The sequence below is a fragment of the Colletotrichum gloeosporioides genome (assembly GCF_011800055.1).
Source record: "Colletotrichum gloeosporioides strain Lc1 chromosome Unknown consensus_17, whole genome shotgun sequence".
In the NCBI taxonomy this organism is placed as follows: domain Eukaryota; kingdom Fungi; phylum Ascomycota; class Sordariomycetes; order Glomerellales; family Glomerellaceae; genus Colletotrichum; species Colletotrichum gloeosporioides.
This window is the reverse complement of record NW_025544662.1, coordinates 762,531-776,182: the sequence shown is the minus strand read 5'-3', so window position 1 is coordinate 776,182 and position 13,652 is coordinate 762,531. Positions and strand designations below refer to the sequence as shown.

The following is a 13,652-nucleotide window of genomic DNA, read 5'->3' as shown; positions in this document are numbered from 1 at the left end:
TTGATAACGAAGAGTGAACCCGCCGACCACACGCAACACAGCCAATCCTCTCCTTTTCCAGCAGCTGCAAAAATGGGAGATCTCTCTGTCGAGCTCACGGCTCCCAACGGCCGCAAGTGGAGCCAGCCAACCGGCCTTTTTATCAACAACGAATTCGTGCCATCTTCGAACGGCCAGAAGATTGACGCCATTGACCCCGCGTGAGTGCAACAACCAATTTTCGGAAGGGATATGTTTCAGGATCAAAAACTGACACGCTACTCCAGAACAGAAGAGGTTATCGCATCCGTACACGCCGCCTCTGCTGATGACGTCGATAAGGCCGTGAAAGCCGCAGCGGCAGCCCTCAAGAATCCGTCATGGAAAGAGTTGCCCGCCTCAGACAGAGGCATCCTCATGGCCCGCCTGGCCGATCTAGTCGAAGAGAACAAGGAGCTTTTTGCGACAGTCGACGCATGGGACAATGGTGAGCAAAGACTGACGCCGATATGAACGTCTTGGTCATCATCTTCTAACCAAATCGCATTACAGGCAAGACATACACCGAGGCTCTGACCAACGACCTCGTTGAAGCAGTTGGAGTGATCCGTTACTACAGCGGTTGGTGCGACAAGATCTTTGGTCAGACCATCAGCGTTCCGAACAAGTTTGCGTACACCGTCCGACAACCGGTTGGAGTCGTCGGTCAGATCATCCCATGGAACTACCCGCTCTCCATGGCGACGTGAGTCAAACTCGCATGCGGTACCGCGCCCGCAGCTAACAACTCTTAGATGGAAGTTGGGCCCCGCGCTGGCATGCGGTAACACTGTCGTTCTCAAGGCGGCTGAACAGACTCCTTTGAGTATCCTCATTCTCGGACGCCTCATTAAAGAAGCGGGATTCCCCCCGGGTGTAGTGAATTTCGTCAACGGTCTCGGCAAGGACGCTGGCGCGGCCCTTGTCCAGCATCCCCTGGTTGACAAGGTCGCCTTCACAGGATCAACGGGCACAGCGACCAACATCATGAAGATGGCTGCAGCAACGCTGAAGAACATCACATTGGAAACGGGCGGAAAGTCGCCGTTGTTGGTTTTCAACGATGCCGATATGGAGCAAGCTATGAAGTGGTCCCATCTGGGAATCATGTCCAACCAGGGCCAGATTTGCACTGCTACCTCCAGGATCCTAGTCCAGCAAGACGTCTATGATACGTTTGTTGCAAAGTTCGTTGAGGAGGTCGAGAAGACCAGCAAGGTCGGCCACCAATGGGATGAGACAACATACCAGGGCCCTCAGGTTTCGAAGCAGCAACACGAGCGTATCCTTTCATACATCAAGATCGGTCGAGAGGAGGGCGCGACGATCAAAACTGGCGGAGAGAGACCAGCACACCTTCCTAAGGGCTACTACATTGCCCCAACCGTCTTCACCGACGTGAAGAGTGATATGAGGATCTGGAAGGAGGAGATTTTTGGCCCTGTGGTCGTGATCCAGAAGTTCACTGAGGAGGCAGAAGCGATCGCTACTGCTAATGATAGCGTCTACGGCCTTGGTGCCGCGGTGTTTACCACAAACCTCGAGAAGGCGCACAGAGTAGCTTCTGAGATCGAATCCGGTATGGTGTGGGTGAACAGCAGCCAGGATTGTGATCCTAGGGTGCCATTTGGAGGTGTGAAGCAGAGTGGCATTGGACGGGAGCTTGGTGAGGCCGGCCTGGAGGCGTATTCGCAAATCAAGGCCGTCCATGTGAATATGGGGAACAAATTGTAAAGCAGACAAGAAAGCACTTACTTGTTGAGTTCTGACATCCTAGTATGGCGAATATCAAATCCAAGGTTAAATCCACTTCCCTTCTAAGGTTTTCCCCACAGGTTTCGTGTGTTCTTTCAGGCAATTCTGGATTCATCAATCTGATTCAACCACCAATAAAAATTATGATCAGGGTCCAAAGGAACCAAAGTCACCCTGTCCCAACGATGCGCTTTATTCGCCAAAGTGATAGGGGCCAACATATCTCAACCTGCAGCATCCTCGGTAATTTCCAGCCAATAGAAGTCTGATCATCATATTAATTGGTGAATGTGAACCCTTCATTTCTCATATATCATTGCCATTCGTCGCTTCTTACGCTACATCGCTATTTCTCAGTGTGACTTTCTGTAGCGAAAGACTTCATGCATTGACAAAATGAGTCTCATTTGTCCGATCTGTCAAGATTGTCTTGCGAAGCCAGGCTTTTACACCTATCCCATTTCGGAAGCGCAAGAAAAGCCTCACCACCTGAGCTGTAGAAGCCTCAAGAGGTCCGTCGATGCCGGTTGTTATGCTTGCAGTCGCCTGTGGGCGGTGCTAGACCCCGAGGAAAGACAGCTGGTAGCGGCGGGTTCCAATAGCCAACCTGAAGATGCCGTCGCAACAAACCTACCCTCCGAAAAGGTCGAAACAAGTGATATAATCGGTCCCCTCTCAAATGTTTCAATCTCCGATGGGGCGCAATTCGGTCACCCTAAATGCTTCCTGTGGCAGGTTGCCTTTAACGCGGGACCTTTGAGCACACCGTCCCTGTCGAAGCCAAGACCGTACTGGCGTCCGGCATTGTTGCTGAAGCCATTCCATGGTGTGCAACTGTCATGAAAGTATTTTTTACGAAAGCGTCGCTAATTGCTAATTAGACACCCCAGAATATTGTTCTGCAAAATTCCACTCTGAGACCACGAAATCCTCCGAGACTATTATCACTGCGAAAGGATGGATCAGAAAATGCATAGAAAGCCACGAACTGTGCTCCAAGACAAGTCCAACAGACACTCAGTGGTATCCGACTCGTCTTCTTGACTGCAGTTCTCCAAACGACTCCAGCGTGCAATGCCGGATCATCGATACCGACATTTCAAACCTTCATGGTCCGTACATGACTTTGAGCCATTGCTGGGGATCTGTAGACTGTTTGCGTCTGACTGCGGGAAACTACGAGTCTTTGACCAGAGGATTCCCACTAGGAGACTTACCAGTGTTATATCAAGACGCAGTTTGGGTCACTCGGCAGTTGGGGGTTCAATACCTTTGGATCGACTCATTATGCATTGTTCAGGAAGGTGATGGACTGGCTGATTGGAGATTGGAATCAACGCGGATGGGGGAAGTTTATGGCAAGTCATACTGCAACATATCAGCAACACACGCCCCAAATGGTCACAGCTCCATGTTTCACAATCGAAACCTAATAAGCTTAACACCTCAGATGGTCGACCTGCCCCTTGAAGGACAACTTGTCCGACACTTTGTGGTAGACTACAGCTTCTGGGACAACGAAGTATCTCAAACTCCAATCAACGAAAGAGCATGGGTGTTACAGGAAAGGCTCTTGTCGCCTCGAATATTACACTTCGGAGAACGCCAAGTAATGTGGGAGTGTCTTTGCACAGAGACTGCGGAGATTTATCCTGACGACTTGCCTGTCAACCTTCGGCCGTGCTCGACTAGTCTGAAAGGATTCGGGATCCCCAACCAATCCACCTTCAACAACGACCTCCACGTCTACCTCTATTGGGCTGAGATAGTGAAGACATACACAACCTGCAAGCTCACGTTTCAGCAAGACAAGCTAGTTGCTATTTCTGCAATCGCGAAGAAAGTCATGAAAGCTCTAGGAGATGAGTATGTTGCCGGAATGTGGCGCAAGTACCTTGCTCGGGAGCTGATTTGGTCGGTGTCTGTATCCACGCACCGGTTCGGCATCGAGTACCGGGCTCATGCAGATGCCATGGATACTACCGATCGGACACCGGTTACATACACAGCGCCGAGCTGGTCTTGGGCATCGACATCCGGCAACGGTAATCCCGGACTTCCAGACGTACCAGAAACAGATGTCATCATTGCGGTCAAAGACTACGACCTCGACTATGCTACACCAGATACAACAGGCTTTATAAGGGGCGGCTGGTTGAGGATATGGGGTGAATTGAAGACGTTGAAACTAATACCTTATCGATCTTCTCCTACATGCACCACGGCGGACTGGGAAATGGTCGTTAACGGCACGAATGTCAGCATTCTGTCCGATTCTAAGGCCCGAGAACCCCAGCCTCATGTAATGCTGGACACTTATCATTCAGAATTCGACGAGCAGAACTCGACGTCAACCTTATTCTGTATGCCAGCAAGAGAAAGGAAAGGTGATGAAGGTAGCCTGTACGTTTTGCTACTCGAGTTACAGGACCGAGACTCAGGGACCTTTCGACGTATTGGAATGGCAAGAGGTTGGGGAAAGGAGGTGAAACATCGAATTTTGTGGGGTAGAGACAACACGACGCAGTTACCATGCGAAGCTTTCATCAACGGTAGAAGTTTGGTGCGATTAGTATAAACCCAGCCAAAAATCAGGCTTCATCAATCAACCATGCACTGTAACATAGGCAAGCAGGCAGCCTGGAAAGAAGCGGGACACAGAAAGTAGCATATAACCAGGGTCTGCCTCAGCCACTGCATTTAAGCTTGATTTAGAACCAAAATCGAGATCAGGCTGCGAGCCTTGTGTAGACAAGCACCCCGATTCGCCGCCTGATTTCTGCTTGTGGGTGCGAGGCAGGCTCCAACGGCCAACTTCCATCCTATCATATCCCCGTCCTGGTCCTTCATTTCTCGAGAGTGGTAAGTTTTCTCTCTTTCTCTGACTGCCAAGAAATCCCGGATCGGCATCATAATTCTGACCTGCAGGACTTGGCGATATTTTTGTTTGCGAAAGGAGAGGCATAACACCTCAATTACTGCCTGTTGTGGGACCTGAGGCCTGTATTTGTACAACCAGTCCACGCATGGAGATGGCTGACCCGCGAGTTTCCAACTTTCCTTCACCACTCAACTACCTTAGGGTAAGACTGACTGCCTGCGCTTATTCCTTCTTACCCATTCCAAACTATTGGCTGCTTCAAAATCTTTCAAGTGCACTTTGGAGTATATCTTTATCATTTCTGTTACAATGTTTCCGACCATCGTTCTTGTAGCTTTCTTTGCAACAGTTACAAATGCCAAGGGCGCATGCTACGTTCCCAATGGCATCGATCGCCATAGCCTCAGCAACATTGGAGACAATGAGTACGATCCATGCGAAAAGGATGGTGTTAGCATGTGTTGCAACACACACAACAAGGACAGGTGCCAACGCTCTGGCCTTTGTTGGGAGCCTTCTAGCAATGTACTTTGGCGGGGGAGCTGTACGGATCAGACCTGGGAATCTCCGGGATGTTTAAAGCTTTGCATCTCCCCAAACGAAACTGGTAAGTAACATTGTTTCCTTGAGCCTCGCGGAACCCTTTCGAGGGCAGGACTTTGGAAGCGTCGTACTTTGGAATACTGAGCATTAGTAACCCGTTGTTTTCGTGACAGGTATTGACCAACTTCCGATGAACGAAATGGATCAGGCAGTCACAGGCTGCAATGATGGAGAAGGGGATGAACAGACGTACTGTTGTGGTTACTATGAACAGGCGCGATCATGCTGCGAAGCTGGGCTGGGAATGCGTATTGTGAACGGACAAGTCGTTGCCAAAACATCAGGAACGACAACATCAGCAACAACAACCTCGGAATCCACAACATCGGCAACCATGGCACCAACTCAGACTCCTTCTGCGTCCACATCTACCGCGGATAGTGGTAATGCTTCAAACAATGCTGGAATAATTGGGGGCGCCGTTGGCGGAAGCGTCGCTGCGGTGATGATTCTTGGGCTGACTTGGTTCATCTGGCTCAGGAGGAGGAAGGCTGCCAAGTCTAGCGGTGCCAGCAACATGGCTAACATGGTCGAGCTGAACAGTGGCGAGAGAAAGGAATTGTATTCGCAGAGGATGCCGCCTGGATACTCAAGACAACCATCCGAGCTCCCTACGACGGCCCCACTCATTGAGCTTGGAGGTGGAAACTCGCCGCCCGGAGCAGCAAGATGATTTTCATTTCTGTTCTTGGTTGGTGTCTGGTGGTTGTATTATTTCGCTGGTACACAAGCTGAATATAATCAATGGAAATAATGAGAAATAATATCTCGAATGGATTCGCCGGCCAGCTTTCTGATCCATACTACACGTCTGTCCATTGCTGTTTCCGCCCAGCGACATCAAGCGCCTGGCCCTTCCATTCCCTTCTTCCATCGTGCCGCCCACATCTCTTTGTTGATTTAGGAATATTTCTAAAACACCAACGAACAGCATTTCGAGGCGGTTCTGGGTGGAAAGTCTGCGAAACGGCACAGTATTCTAGACCCGAGCCGATCCATTCTTTGATGTGGTGATGAAGCTCACATTGCTGGCCTTCGCACTTCGGGCAGGAAAGTTGACGAAGAGTCTCTGAGAGGAGAAGAGAATGGTCTGAGCTGAGCAAACTTATGCATGAAGCTCCCCGATTGACGTTGAGGGGCACCGAACCAAACACGCTTCCGTGGACCACGTATAACTTTCTGGCGGCCAATCCTAAACAGACGCGGTCGATGGGCTCAAGAATCCCGAAGATAACGTAAAGTAGCTCCGTAGGAATATTGAGAATGGAACTTTCTCTCATTGTGGTTTCCCTTTAGTGAAATAGCACGGCTACGCGGGCGTTTGGTTTGGTGTTGACGAAGTCTGGGTTAGGATATGTACGGTGCACGAGGCGCATGTGCATCTTTGATGCAATTGACATCTAGTGTCAATGGTTACTTCGTTATACAGTTCAATTCGTCAGAATCACGAGTAAATTGCCCATTTAGGAAGCTTTTATTCGCCTCCAATGAACCTTTAGGCAGGCCATTCTTTTAATCCTTTCTGTGACGTAGTTTAGCATGCTCGTCAGTAAAGGCCTGTTAGTAACCTAACAAATGACCAGGTTGCTGAGTCCGTAGAAGCAATCGTGTTAGCAAATGACAAGATCTGTTGCCGAGGACGTTGCGGCCGGCCAAATAGTCTCCAGCCTGAGGGAGGCAAAGGTATGAGGAACGGACGACAGGCGATCGGAACAGGAAATAGTTCAGTGCCGTAATTATTCTAACGCGTAGTAATTGGCTTATTGACGAGAAAGTTGAAGCATTGATATTCTCATCGGAACGTGCAGTGAAAGATATCCACTGCGAGTAATAATTCTGTTTCTCAAGATGGGAAATTACCAACTTAGGCCCCCTAACCCAATGATTTACCTCATCCAGCCACCATGTCTCCGTACTGTTGTGACGACTACTTGGTTCCAGAATCGTAAAGAAAAGCCTTGACGGAAACGATGCTTGCGGCGAGCTGCCACAAAGGTCAAGACCGAGGAGTACGACGATCCCGCATCTCGATGGAAATCACATCCTGCATATGGAGCGCTATGCCATCCAATCAGATCCATGGAATGATACGTAGGAGACAGGGAATATCGTCGCATCCTCTGCCCAAGCAGTCAAGATCCTGACCCATAGAAGACGAAAAGTAGGAATGCCTTTAGCTGGTGCTGTGCCCGAAGCCGTCATCGACACGTTCGCACGACTGCTGAGATTTGTGCTCTCTCGACATCGTTCCCACCGGCTGATGAAACTCAATCTTCTCTGTCGAAAATGTTGAGCATAACCAAAAAAAACCGCAGTCCTATCACTGCGAAATCTAGTTATTGGACTATCTGCATATCAGGACGGGAAAATACCGAACCCCTGAACGTAACCAAGTGCGCACTTGCCGCCGCGGCCCCTTTCCGACAGATACACTACTTACAATCCTCAATAACTCTAACTCATCCCGCCTTGTATCGCTTTAGCTTGTTCTCACAAACAAAACGGATTCCATGCTCTACAAGCCTGCAACGTCACGCTTCCGACCTAACCAACGACAGTCGCAATGGCCCGGCGGTCTTGTCGCAGTATCCGTTCTGCACTCACATCAACCCACCCCCGCGGTTTCTTGGCTTTCCGAGCAGATAGTCTGCATCTGTTACCCCTAGATGCTTCCGAAAGATCCACAGAGAAAGCCTCAGTCCTACGGAGACAGATGAGGGTATCCAGAGCATGCAGTAGATGCAAGGTAAAAAAGAACAAGGTGGGCTGCCATGTAGCTGGAGTTAGGTGTGCACTGGCTTACCAGGTTTTAGTGCGATGGCCTTTTGCCTTGCTCTCGCTGCGTTGATAGTGGAACCATATGTGTACCTTATAAACGCCGAACCAATCCCAAAAAGCCTCCCGATGGGTGAGTTGAAGTTTTCCTCGACGTGCTCTGCGGTTAGCTAACACAACTCCCGCAGCTATATTGAAGTCCTCGAAATTACACAGCAGAGTCTTGCCATTGCCATTCAAAAGTTGTATGCCATGATTCGTAACGGCGAACCCTGGACCTTCGAAGAACCTGCGGCTTCTCAGCGCGGGAGTCCGTCAATTCACGGCATAGTCTCAAACCTTGGGTGTATCTTGCCCCGCGATGATACTGGGCTGCCTACGCCAGTCAGATTCCCTGAGGATGAAACAGACCTTACCAAGCTGGCACTCTTGCTTAACGCACGAAATTCGTCGAGCGTGCATGATACAGTGGATCGGGTTGCAGTCGACTCTTCATCGGAGGAACGGAGCGGCGACTTGGAACATGTTGAGGGTACGTGGGAAGCGAAAGTTTCTCCAGACCCAATCAAATTTGTTCCAACTCATGGTGTGGACATGCCGTTTATGGAGGGGAATGTTATGGGACAAGAGGATGGGCCGACTATCAATGAAGTCTCCGACCCAGGAATTTTTTCATGTCTATCATGGTAATTACGCACATATCATGGGCTACAATTACTTCATCTACCGAGCTGGCTCCTGATAGCACAACACCTCGTCACGGGAAAGCAGCGACCGAAAAACCATGAATGAATGACTTGAGTTAGGCTATAGGTAGACCTCGAGCTACAACAGTTTGACCCTGCAACTTGAATTCCTAAAGATCGTGATGCAAGTAGAAGTGTTCGACCTGTGCACCAGGTAATTCTTTATCAACGACCGTCTCTAAGCGCTGACAATTTCGCCCATGACGGCGAGCACGTTGGCAGAAGCGCGGGAGTTCTCGGAGTTGACAGTGAGGGTACCGGAGCTGGAGTCCCAGGTGTTGCCGTGAGAGGAGTTCTCCTCCGAGGAAGAGCCGGAGGCTCCAATGCGGAACCCAAAAATGCTCATGCCGCCGCCACCCTGAACCGTCTTCTTGTAGTCCTTGTCGAAGGCCGTCTTGGCATTGCCGCTGAAGCTGATCTCCATGCTAACACCTGAGGCGACCAGCATTTGTGTGGGACGCACCTTCTGGAACATTGCCGGGGGTTTGGCCTCCAGCTTAGCAATCAGGCCGTTGACGTCCAAATTCCTATGAAATATGTTAAATGGCGACTTTTGCAGAGTATTGAGAGGAGCACTCGTTGCACTTACCAGGTACCAGGCGCGAAGGGGATGGTCTTGTAGTGCTGGACCTTGAGCTTGACCTTCACGTCCTTGGCGTTCGAACTCATGTCAAAGTTCGAGTGCTCGACTCGTCCACCACCACTGCCATAGAGTTCAAACACAGGGAATCGGCTGAAGGACGCACTTCCCTGTGCCTCAGTGAAACCCAGGTCTTTGTATGAAGACTGCTCGCCCTTGGATAAGTCGATCGTGAACTCGGACGGCTGCTGGTTTGTGTTGGCAACCCAGCCATCGAGGAGAGCTGCGTAGCCCTGAATGGAATATTGCGGGACGTATTGAGTGTTGAGAGGGTTGGGGATGATGGGCTTTCCACTGGCGTCATAGGTCACCGACTGGGTGCTGGCCTTCATGTTGTATCTGCGAGATTTTGAATTCATCAGCTCCAAGTTCTGAGATACAGCACCTTCATTGATGCCTACCCGTTCAATTCGGTCAATGTGTTCGTTCCGTTGGCAGCCTGCTTCATGGCGTTGGCCAACAGGGCGGAACCAGCGCCGCCAATTGCGTTGGTTCTCATCTGGACCTCGTTCGCAGCGCCCTCCCTGTCGATTTCAAAGTCAGCACTTATGATTGTCTGTTCATCAGACGGTCTCGTTAGTGGTGTCTGTCTCGGCTAGACATCACTGTCGCCGAAATCACTTGCATTGGACTCGTTCTTTGTGAAAGCAGACATGACTTGACTTACCAGTTGTTGACAGCGACCAGGTACGCGTTGGCATTCAACGGAGCCCACTGAGCGAAGAACTTGGGCTTGTCCGGGTTGTCGTCCTCCGCAAAGTCTTGCATAGCCTCCTTCTTGGCGTCATCCAACTCCTTCTTGTAGATTGCCAATTTCTCCTTGGCCTTATTCAGCCTGTCCCATGCGTCAGGAGAGGTATCGCCACCTTTGCCCTGCATAAGACCATATAAGCAGTTGCGTCTCACAAGTACTATTATCTACCCTGGAGAAAATACGAACCGGCGTCAAAGTCTGCAGGGTCATGTTGAGAGCCTCAGAGTAGCGGGCACCCTTGCTGGCGACCCAGTTGGGGTTGGTAGGATCCAGCAAGAAGTCGGCATATTGGTAGATTCCCCAGTTGGTGCACTCAGGCGGAATCTCCTTACCGCCAGAGATACCCGCAGTGTTAGCGGCGGCGATGTAGACCCTGACGTTCTCGCCCACAGGGCCGCTGTTCATGATGTTCTTGACCGTAGAGGCATAAGCCTTCCAAAACAGCTGGTTTTCGTCAGACATGGTGCGAGCTTTGTTTGGGCTGATTCAATAGAAGAATTCGGGTAGAATAATTTTGAGCCTGGCTGGGATGATCAAGTTCTGAGGTGCTTGGTGATGTGATCGTGATAGATTGAGACCAAGTTTTGCGGGGTGTATGCTTCCTATATATACACAGATAACCGGCAAGAAGTAATGTTTCCCGACTACTAATACTTTTCTGTCCGCATTCAAAGTGATGAGCGTTCTTTAGTGAGGGCACTTTCCTTTCTTTGGGCTTTCAGCTGTGTTGATACCAATTGCATGCTGCGTACCGCGCGTTGGCTTGGGGCTAGATCACAGCTGAGAATGATGATCGACAACGACGACGAATGATGGAGCAGTGACAACCGGAAAGATTCAGCATCGCCCTGTCATGGCTAGCTGAGCCTCCCTACAGTCGTCCGTTGCATCGTTAGCTGGCCTGGCCCGCCGAAAGCCATGTCATCAGGAATGAGCGGCTATCGCACGATGGATTACTGTTGGGCTTCGCTCTCAACCCGATTCATGAGGTAAAATTGGGTTAGCTTCAGGATCACCATATGGGAGGTTGAATTTCCATGGGGAGGTTGAAAGTCAGTCACTCATGCGTTGGCCAGACTGCCATTGCTTAAAACGGCAACAAGAATCAGCTGGCCAAGAAATAGCCAGACTGCGTTGTTTGAGACAGGATCAACAAGCAGGCAGCCATAAGTGATTCTAGACTGCCATCATCAGCTATCGTAAATGATCCTTCGCAGACCTAACTCTCTATACCGAGGAGTCAATTGTATTTAGTCCTCTATACACATCAAAAGTCCTTCTTTTCTCGCCCATGGTATTTCGTCAAGGTATCAGTGTCATATATTTCGCTGGTCAAGAACACTCTTGCTAAGCACATGATAAGGTAGTTGGACGAGTTCTCGGTCTCCCGCACGCATACACATATGTGTGTGAGTGTGTGCATGTTATGTGTGCGCAGATGTGTACCGCAGCACATTTTTGTCCGACCTAGTACAGTGCTTGGTTATGATCAACATCAATTCAGGTAGCCACAATGATGCACTGTGTCCTGAATGTGTCTACTTACAGTCTTAGTCTCAATATATTTATGTAAGACATGGGTTGATATTGGTGGTCTGGTTTGGAGACCAGGGTTAAGCGCCCGGTCTAAGGTAGAACGCGGGCAATCGCCTGCATATGCGGCCTAGCTCTACGTCTGGCCCGCCTTCGGCCTCACCTGTCAATCTACGATACGACGTATGCAGCTCGCCCCCTTCCATACTGAGAAGTGTTGACTTCCATCCTATTCACTGGATATGATCAGCTCATAGCAGGCACGAACTCTCCCAGCTTTCTGCTAAGTCCAGTTCCTATCTATTGAAGCTACATAACCCACATTCAATTTGCCACTTCACACGTCAACGGACACGATAGGTGCCAATCACTTCACAATGCAGCCCACATCAGTCATGGCCGCCAGTAAACGGAGCCTCTCCTTTTTGACAAACGGAAGATCCAAGCTTGTCTGGAAGGCCTACGCCATTGCGTTGCAGGCCCATATGACGACACAAGACGACCTTGACAGCTCATCCAAAGCCATTTTCGTAGCTTCCCCAGGACTATTTGACATCCCTGCAGGCGAGTTCGCTCCTAAAGAGATCACCAATGACCACATTTTCCGCCGAACCGACGTTTTACAGGACAGTCGATCCCCCTTCTATGTGTCTGATGGCGATAGTTACTTCGATTCCCGACGCAGGTTTGTTTCCTGCACTATCGATGGTTTTCAACGTCATACAGCTAATGTCGAATCAGATACCTTCAAAGCGTCCATGATGATGTATGAAACTTTTTAATACTTCCCTGCTATGCCCACACAGGCGACCTTCTAATCATAGAGTAGGTCGTAACTCAGTCGGACGTCAGCGGCTCAATCTCAAAGCTTCGTTCCGAAGTGCAAAAATCACAAGACAGAAGCGCAGAAGCATATTTGCGGGATCTCGATCTATACCATAAAAGTGAAGCTCTGACGGGGTCAGGACTGCCTAGTTTCGAAACCTGGAGCCAAAGCTTTGGGGTTTACTACGGATGGGCGAAGGCTGAACAAAAGCGACTCGAATCTGAATACACACTGGCCGCCACGAAAACATCCAGTAGTGTCGGCCTGGCATTGGCAGCATTCAATCTGGCACAGGAAACCTCGACACTGAGACTAGGGTAAGAAGCAGCTTGAAAATACCCCCACGGTTTCTACAATGTACTAACTGGCGCGCGCACAGGAGTAATATGCCATGCTCGGATATGGACATACCATCTTCAAGGACAACCACGAAGCCTCCTGTTCCGTTAACTCCAGATAAGATCTATTATAGACCCTTGTACTCAATCAACGGGGTTGACCGTAGGGTCGATTCCTGGGTTGAAGCCAAAGATGGAGGCCGCGAACAGATTAGCATAGATCTCGACCTCGTAGGTGCAAAGACTGCTCCTTGGGCCAGCCTCGGATTCCCGAATCTGGACAGCGATCCTCTCTATAACACCAACACTGCAGCTTTCGATGTGAAGCTTTCTCTTGAGGCTGGAGGGTTGCAAGCGTTCGACGTTGATCGGGGCTTTTGGTAAGCTTTCATCAACTCTTTGGCGGTCTCGCTAATTGTGTTCGTGTGTGGAAGGGATGTCAGTGCTGCGGCCCGATCTCAACTGGGATCGGTAACTGGCACTGATCCACGTTCCAGCAGACTGATGAAGATTACAAGAATTTTGTTGGGATACAACGTCAAGATCAAATTGGCTGCCGCGGATGACATGAAGAATCCGCTCCCGAACGCTTTGCTCGACATAGGCGGAGGAGAAAAGAACATCTTGGGAATGCCCGCAGGCAAGTTAGACAGTGATGATGGGCAGGTTGTAGTCGCTAGTGCCCCTAGCGGATTCCCCGCTGTGCTTGCTGTGCTGGGGCGGGAGATTTGAATGATCATTTTTCCCCTTCTCTTTCGGGTCGAACTAGTTACTTGGCCTTCT

At 50.0% G+C, this 13,652-nt stretch overlaps 5 protein-coding genes across 5 annotated transcripts; 4 read left to right on the top strand and 1 right to left on the bottom strand.

Moving 5' to 3' along the window:
• Window positions 1-72: 72 nt before the first annotated feature.
• On the top strand, window positions 73-1,752 carry GCG54_00011141 (Aldehyde dehydrogenase; the record flags this gene model as incomplete). The annotated part of the gene is made up of 4 exons (XM_045411050.1): window positions 73-200; window positions 267-466; window positions 532-724; window positions 774-1,752. 4 exons carry the CDS (start codon window positions 73-75, stop codon window positions 1,750-1,752), a joined length of 1,500 nt encoding a protein of 499 aa, XP_045268108.1.
• A 417-nt stretch (window positions 1,753-2,169) lies between these two features.
• GCG54_00011140 (uncharacterized protein) lies at window positions 2,170-4,351 on the top strand (the record flags this gene model as incomplete). The annotated part of the gene is made up of 2 exons (XM_045411049.1): window positions 2,170-2,599; window positions 2,664-4,351. The coding sequence occupies 2 exons, from the start codon at window positions 2,170-2,172 to the stop codon at window positions 4,349-4,351; spliced, it is 2,118 nt and encodes a 705-aa protein (XP_045268107.1).
• Window positions 4,352-5,591: 1,240 nt separating this feature from the next.
• Window positions 5,592-5,930, top strand: GCG54_00011139 (uncharacterized protein; the record flags this gene model as incomplete). The annotated part of the gene is made up of 1 exon (XM_045411048.1): window positions 5,592-5,930. The coding sequence occupies one exon, from the start codon at window positions 5,592-5,594 to the stop codon at window positions 5,928-5,930; it is 339 nt and encodes a 112-aa protein (XP_045268106.1).
• Window positions 5,931-8,956: 3,026 nt separating this feature from the next.
• On the bottom strand, window positions 8,957-10,634 carry GCG54_00011138 (uncharacterized protein; the record flags this gene model as incomplete). Its single annotated transcript, XM_045411047.1, has 5 exons — window positions 8,957-9,305; window positions 9,368-9,757; window positions 9,820-9,942; window positions 10,086-10,291; window positions 10,359-10,634. The coding sequence occupies 5 exons, from the start codon at window positions 10,632-10,634 to the stop codon at window positions 8,957-8,959; spliced, it is 1,344 nt and encodes a 447-aa protein (XP_045268105.1).
• Window positions 10,635-12,082: 1,448 nt separating this feature from the next.
• Window positions 12,083-13,601, top strand: GCG54_00011137 (uncharacterized protein; the record flags this gene model as incomplete). The annotated part of the gene is made up of 5 exons (XM_045411046.1): window positions 12,083-12,390; window positions 12,447-12,471; window positions 12,535-12,848; window positions 12,911-13,249; window positions 13,367-13,601. The coding sequence occupies 5 exons, from the start codon at window positions 12,083-12,085 to the stop codon at window positions 13,599-13,601; spliced, it is 1,221 nt and encodes a 406-aa protein (XP_045268104.1).
• Window positions 13,602-13,652: the final 51 nt, after the last annotated feature.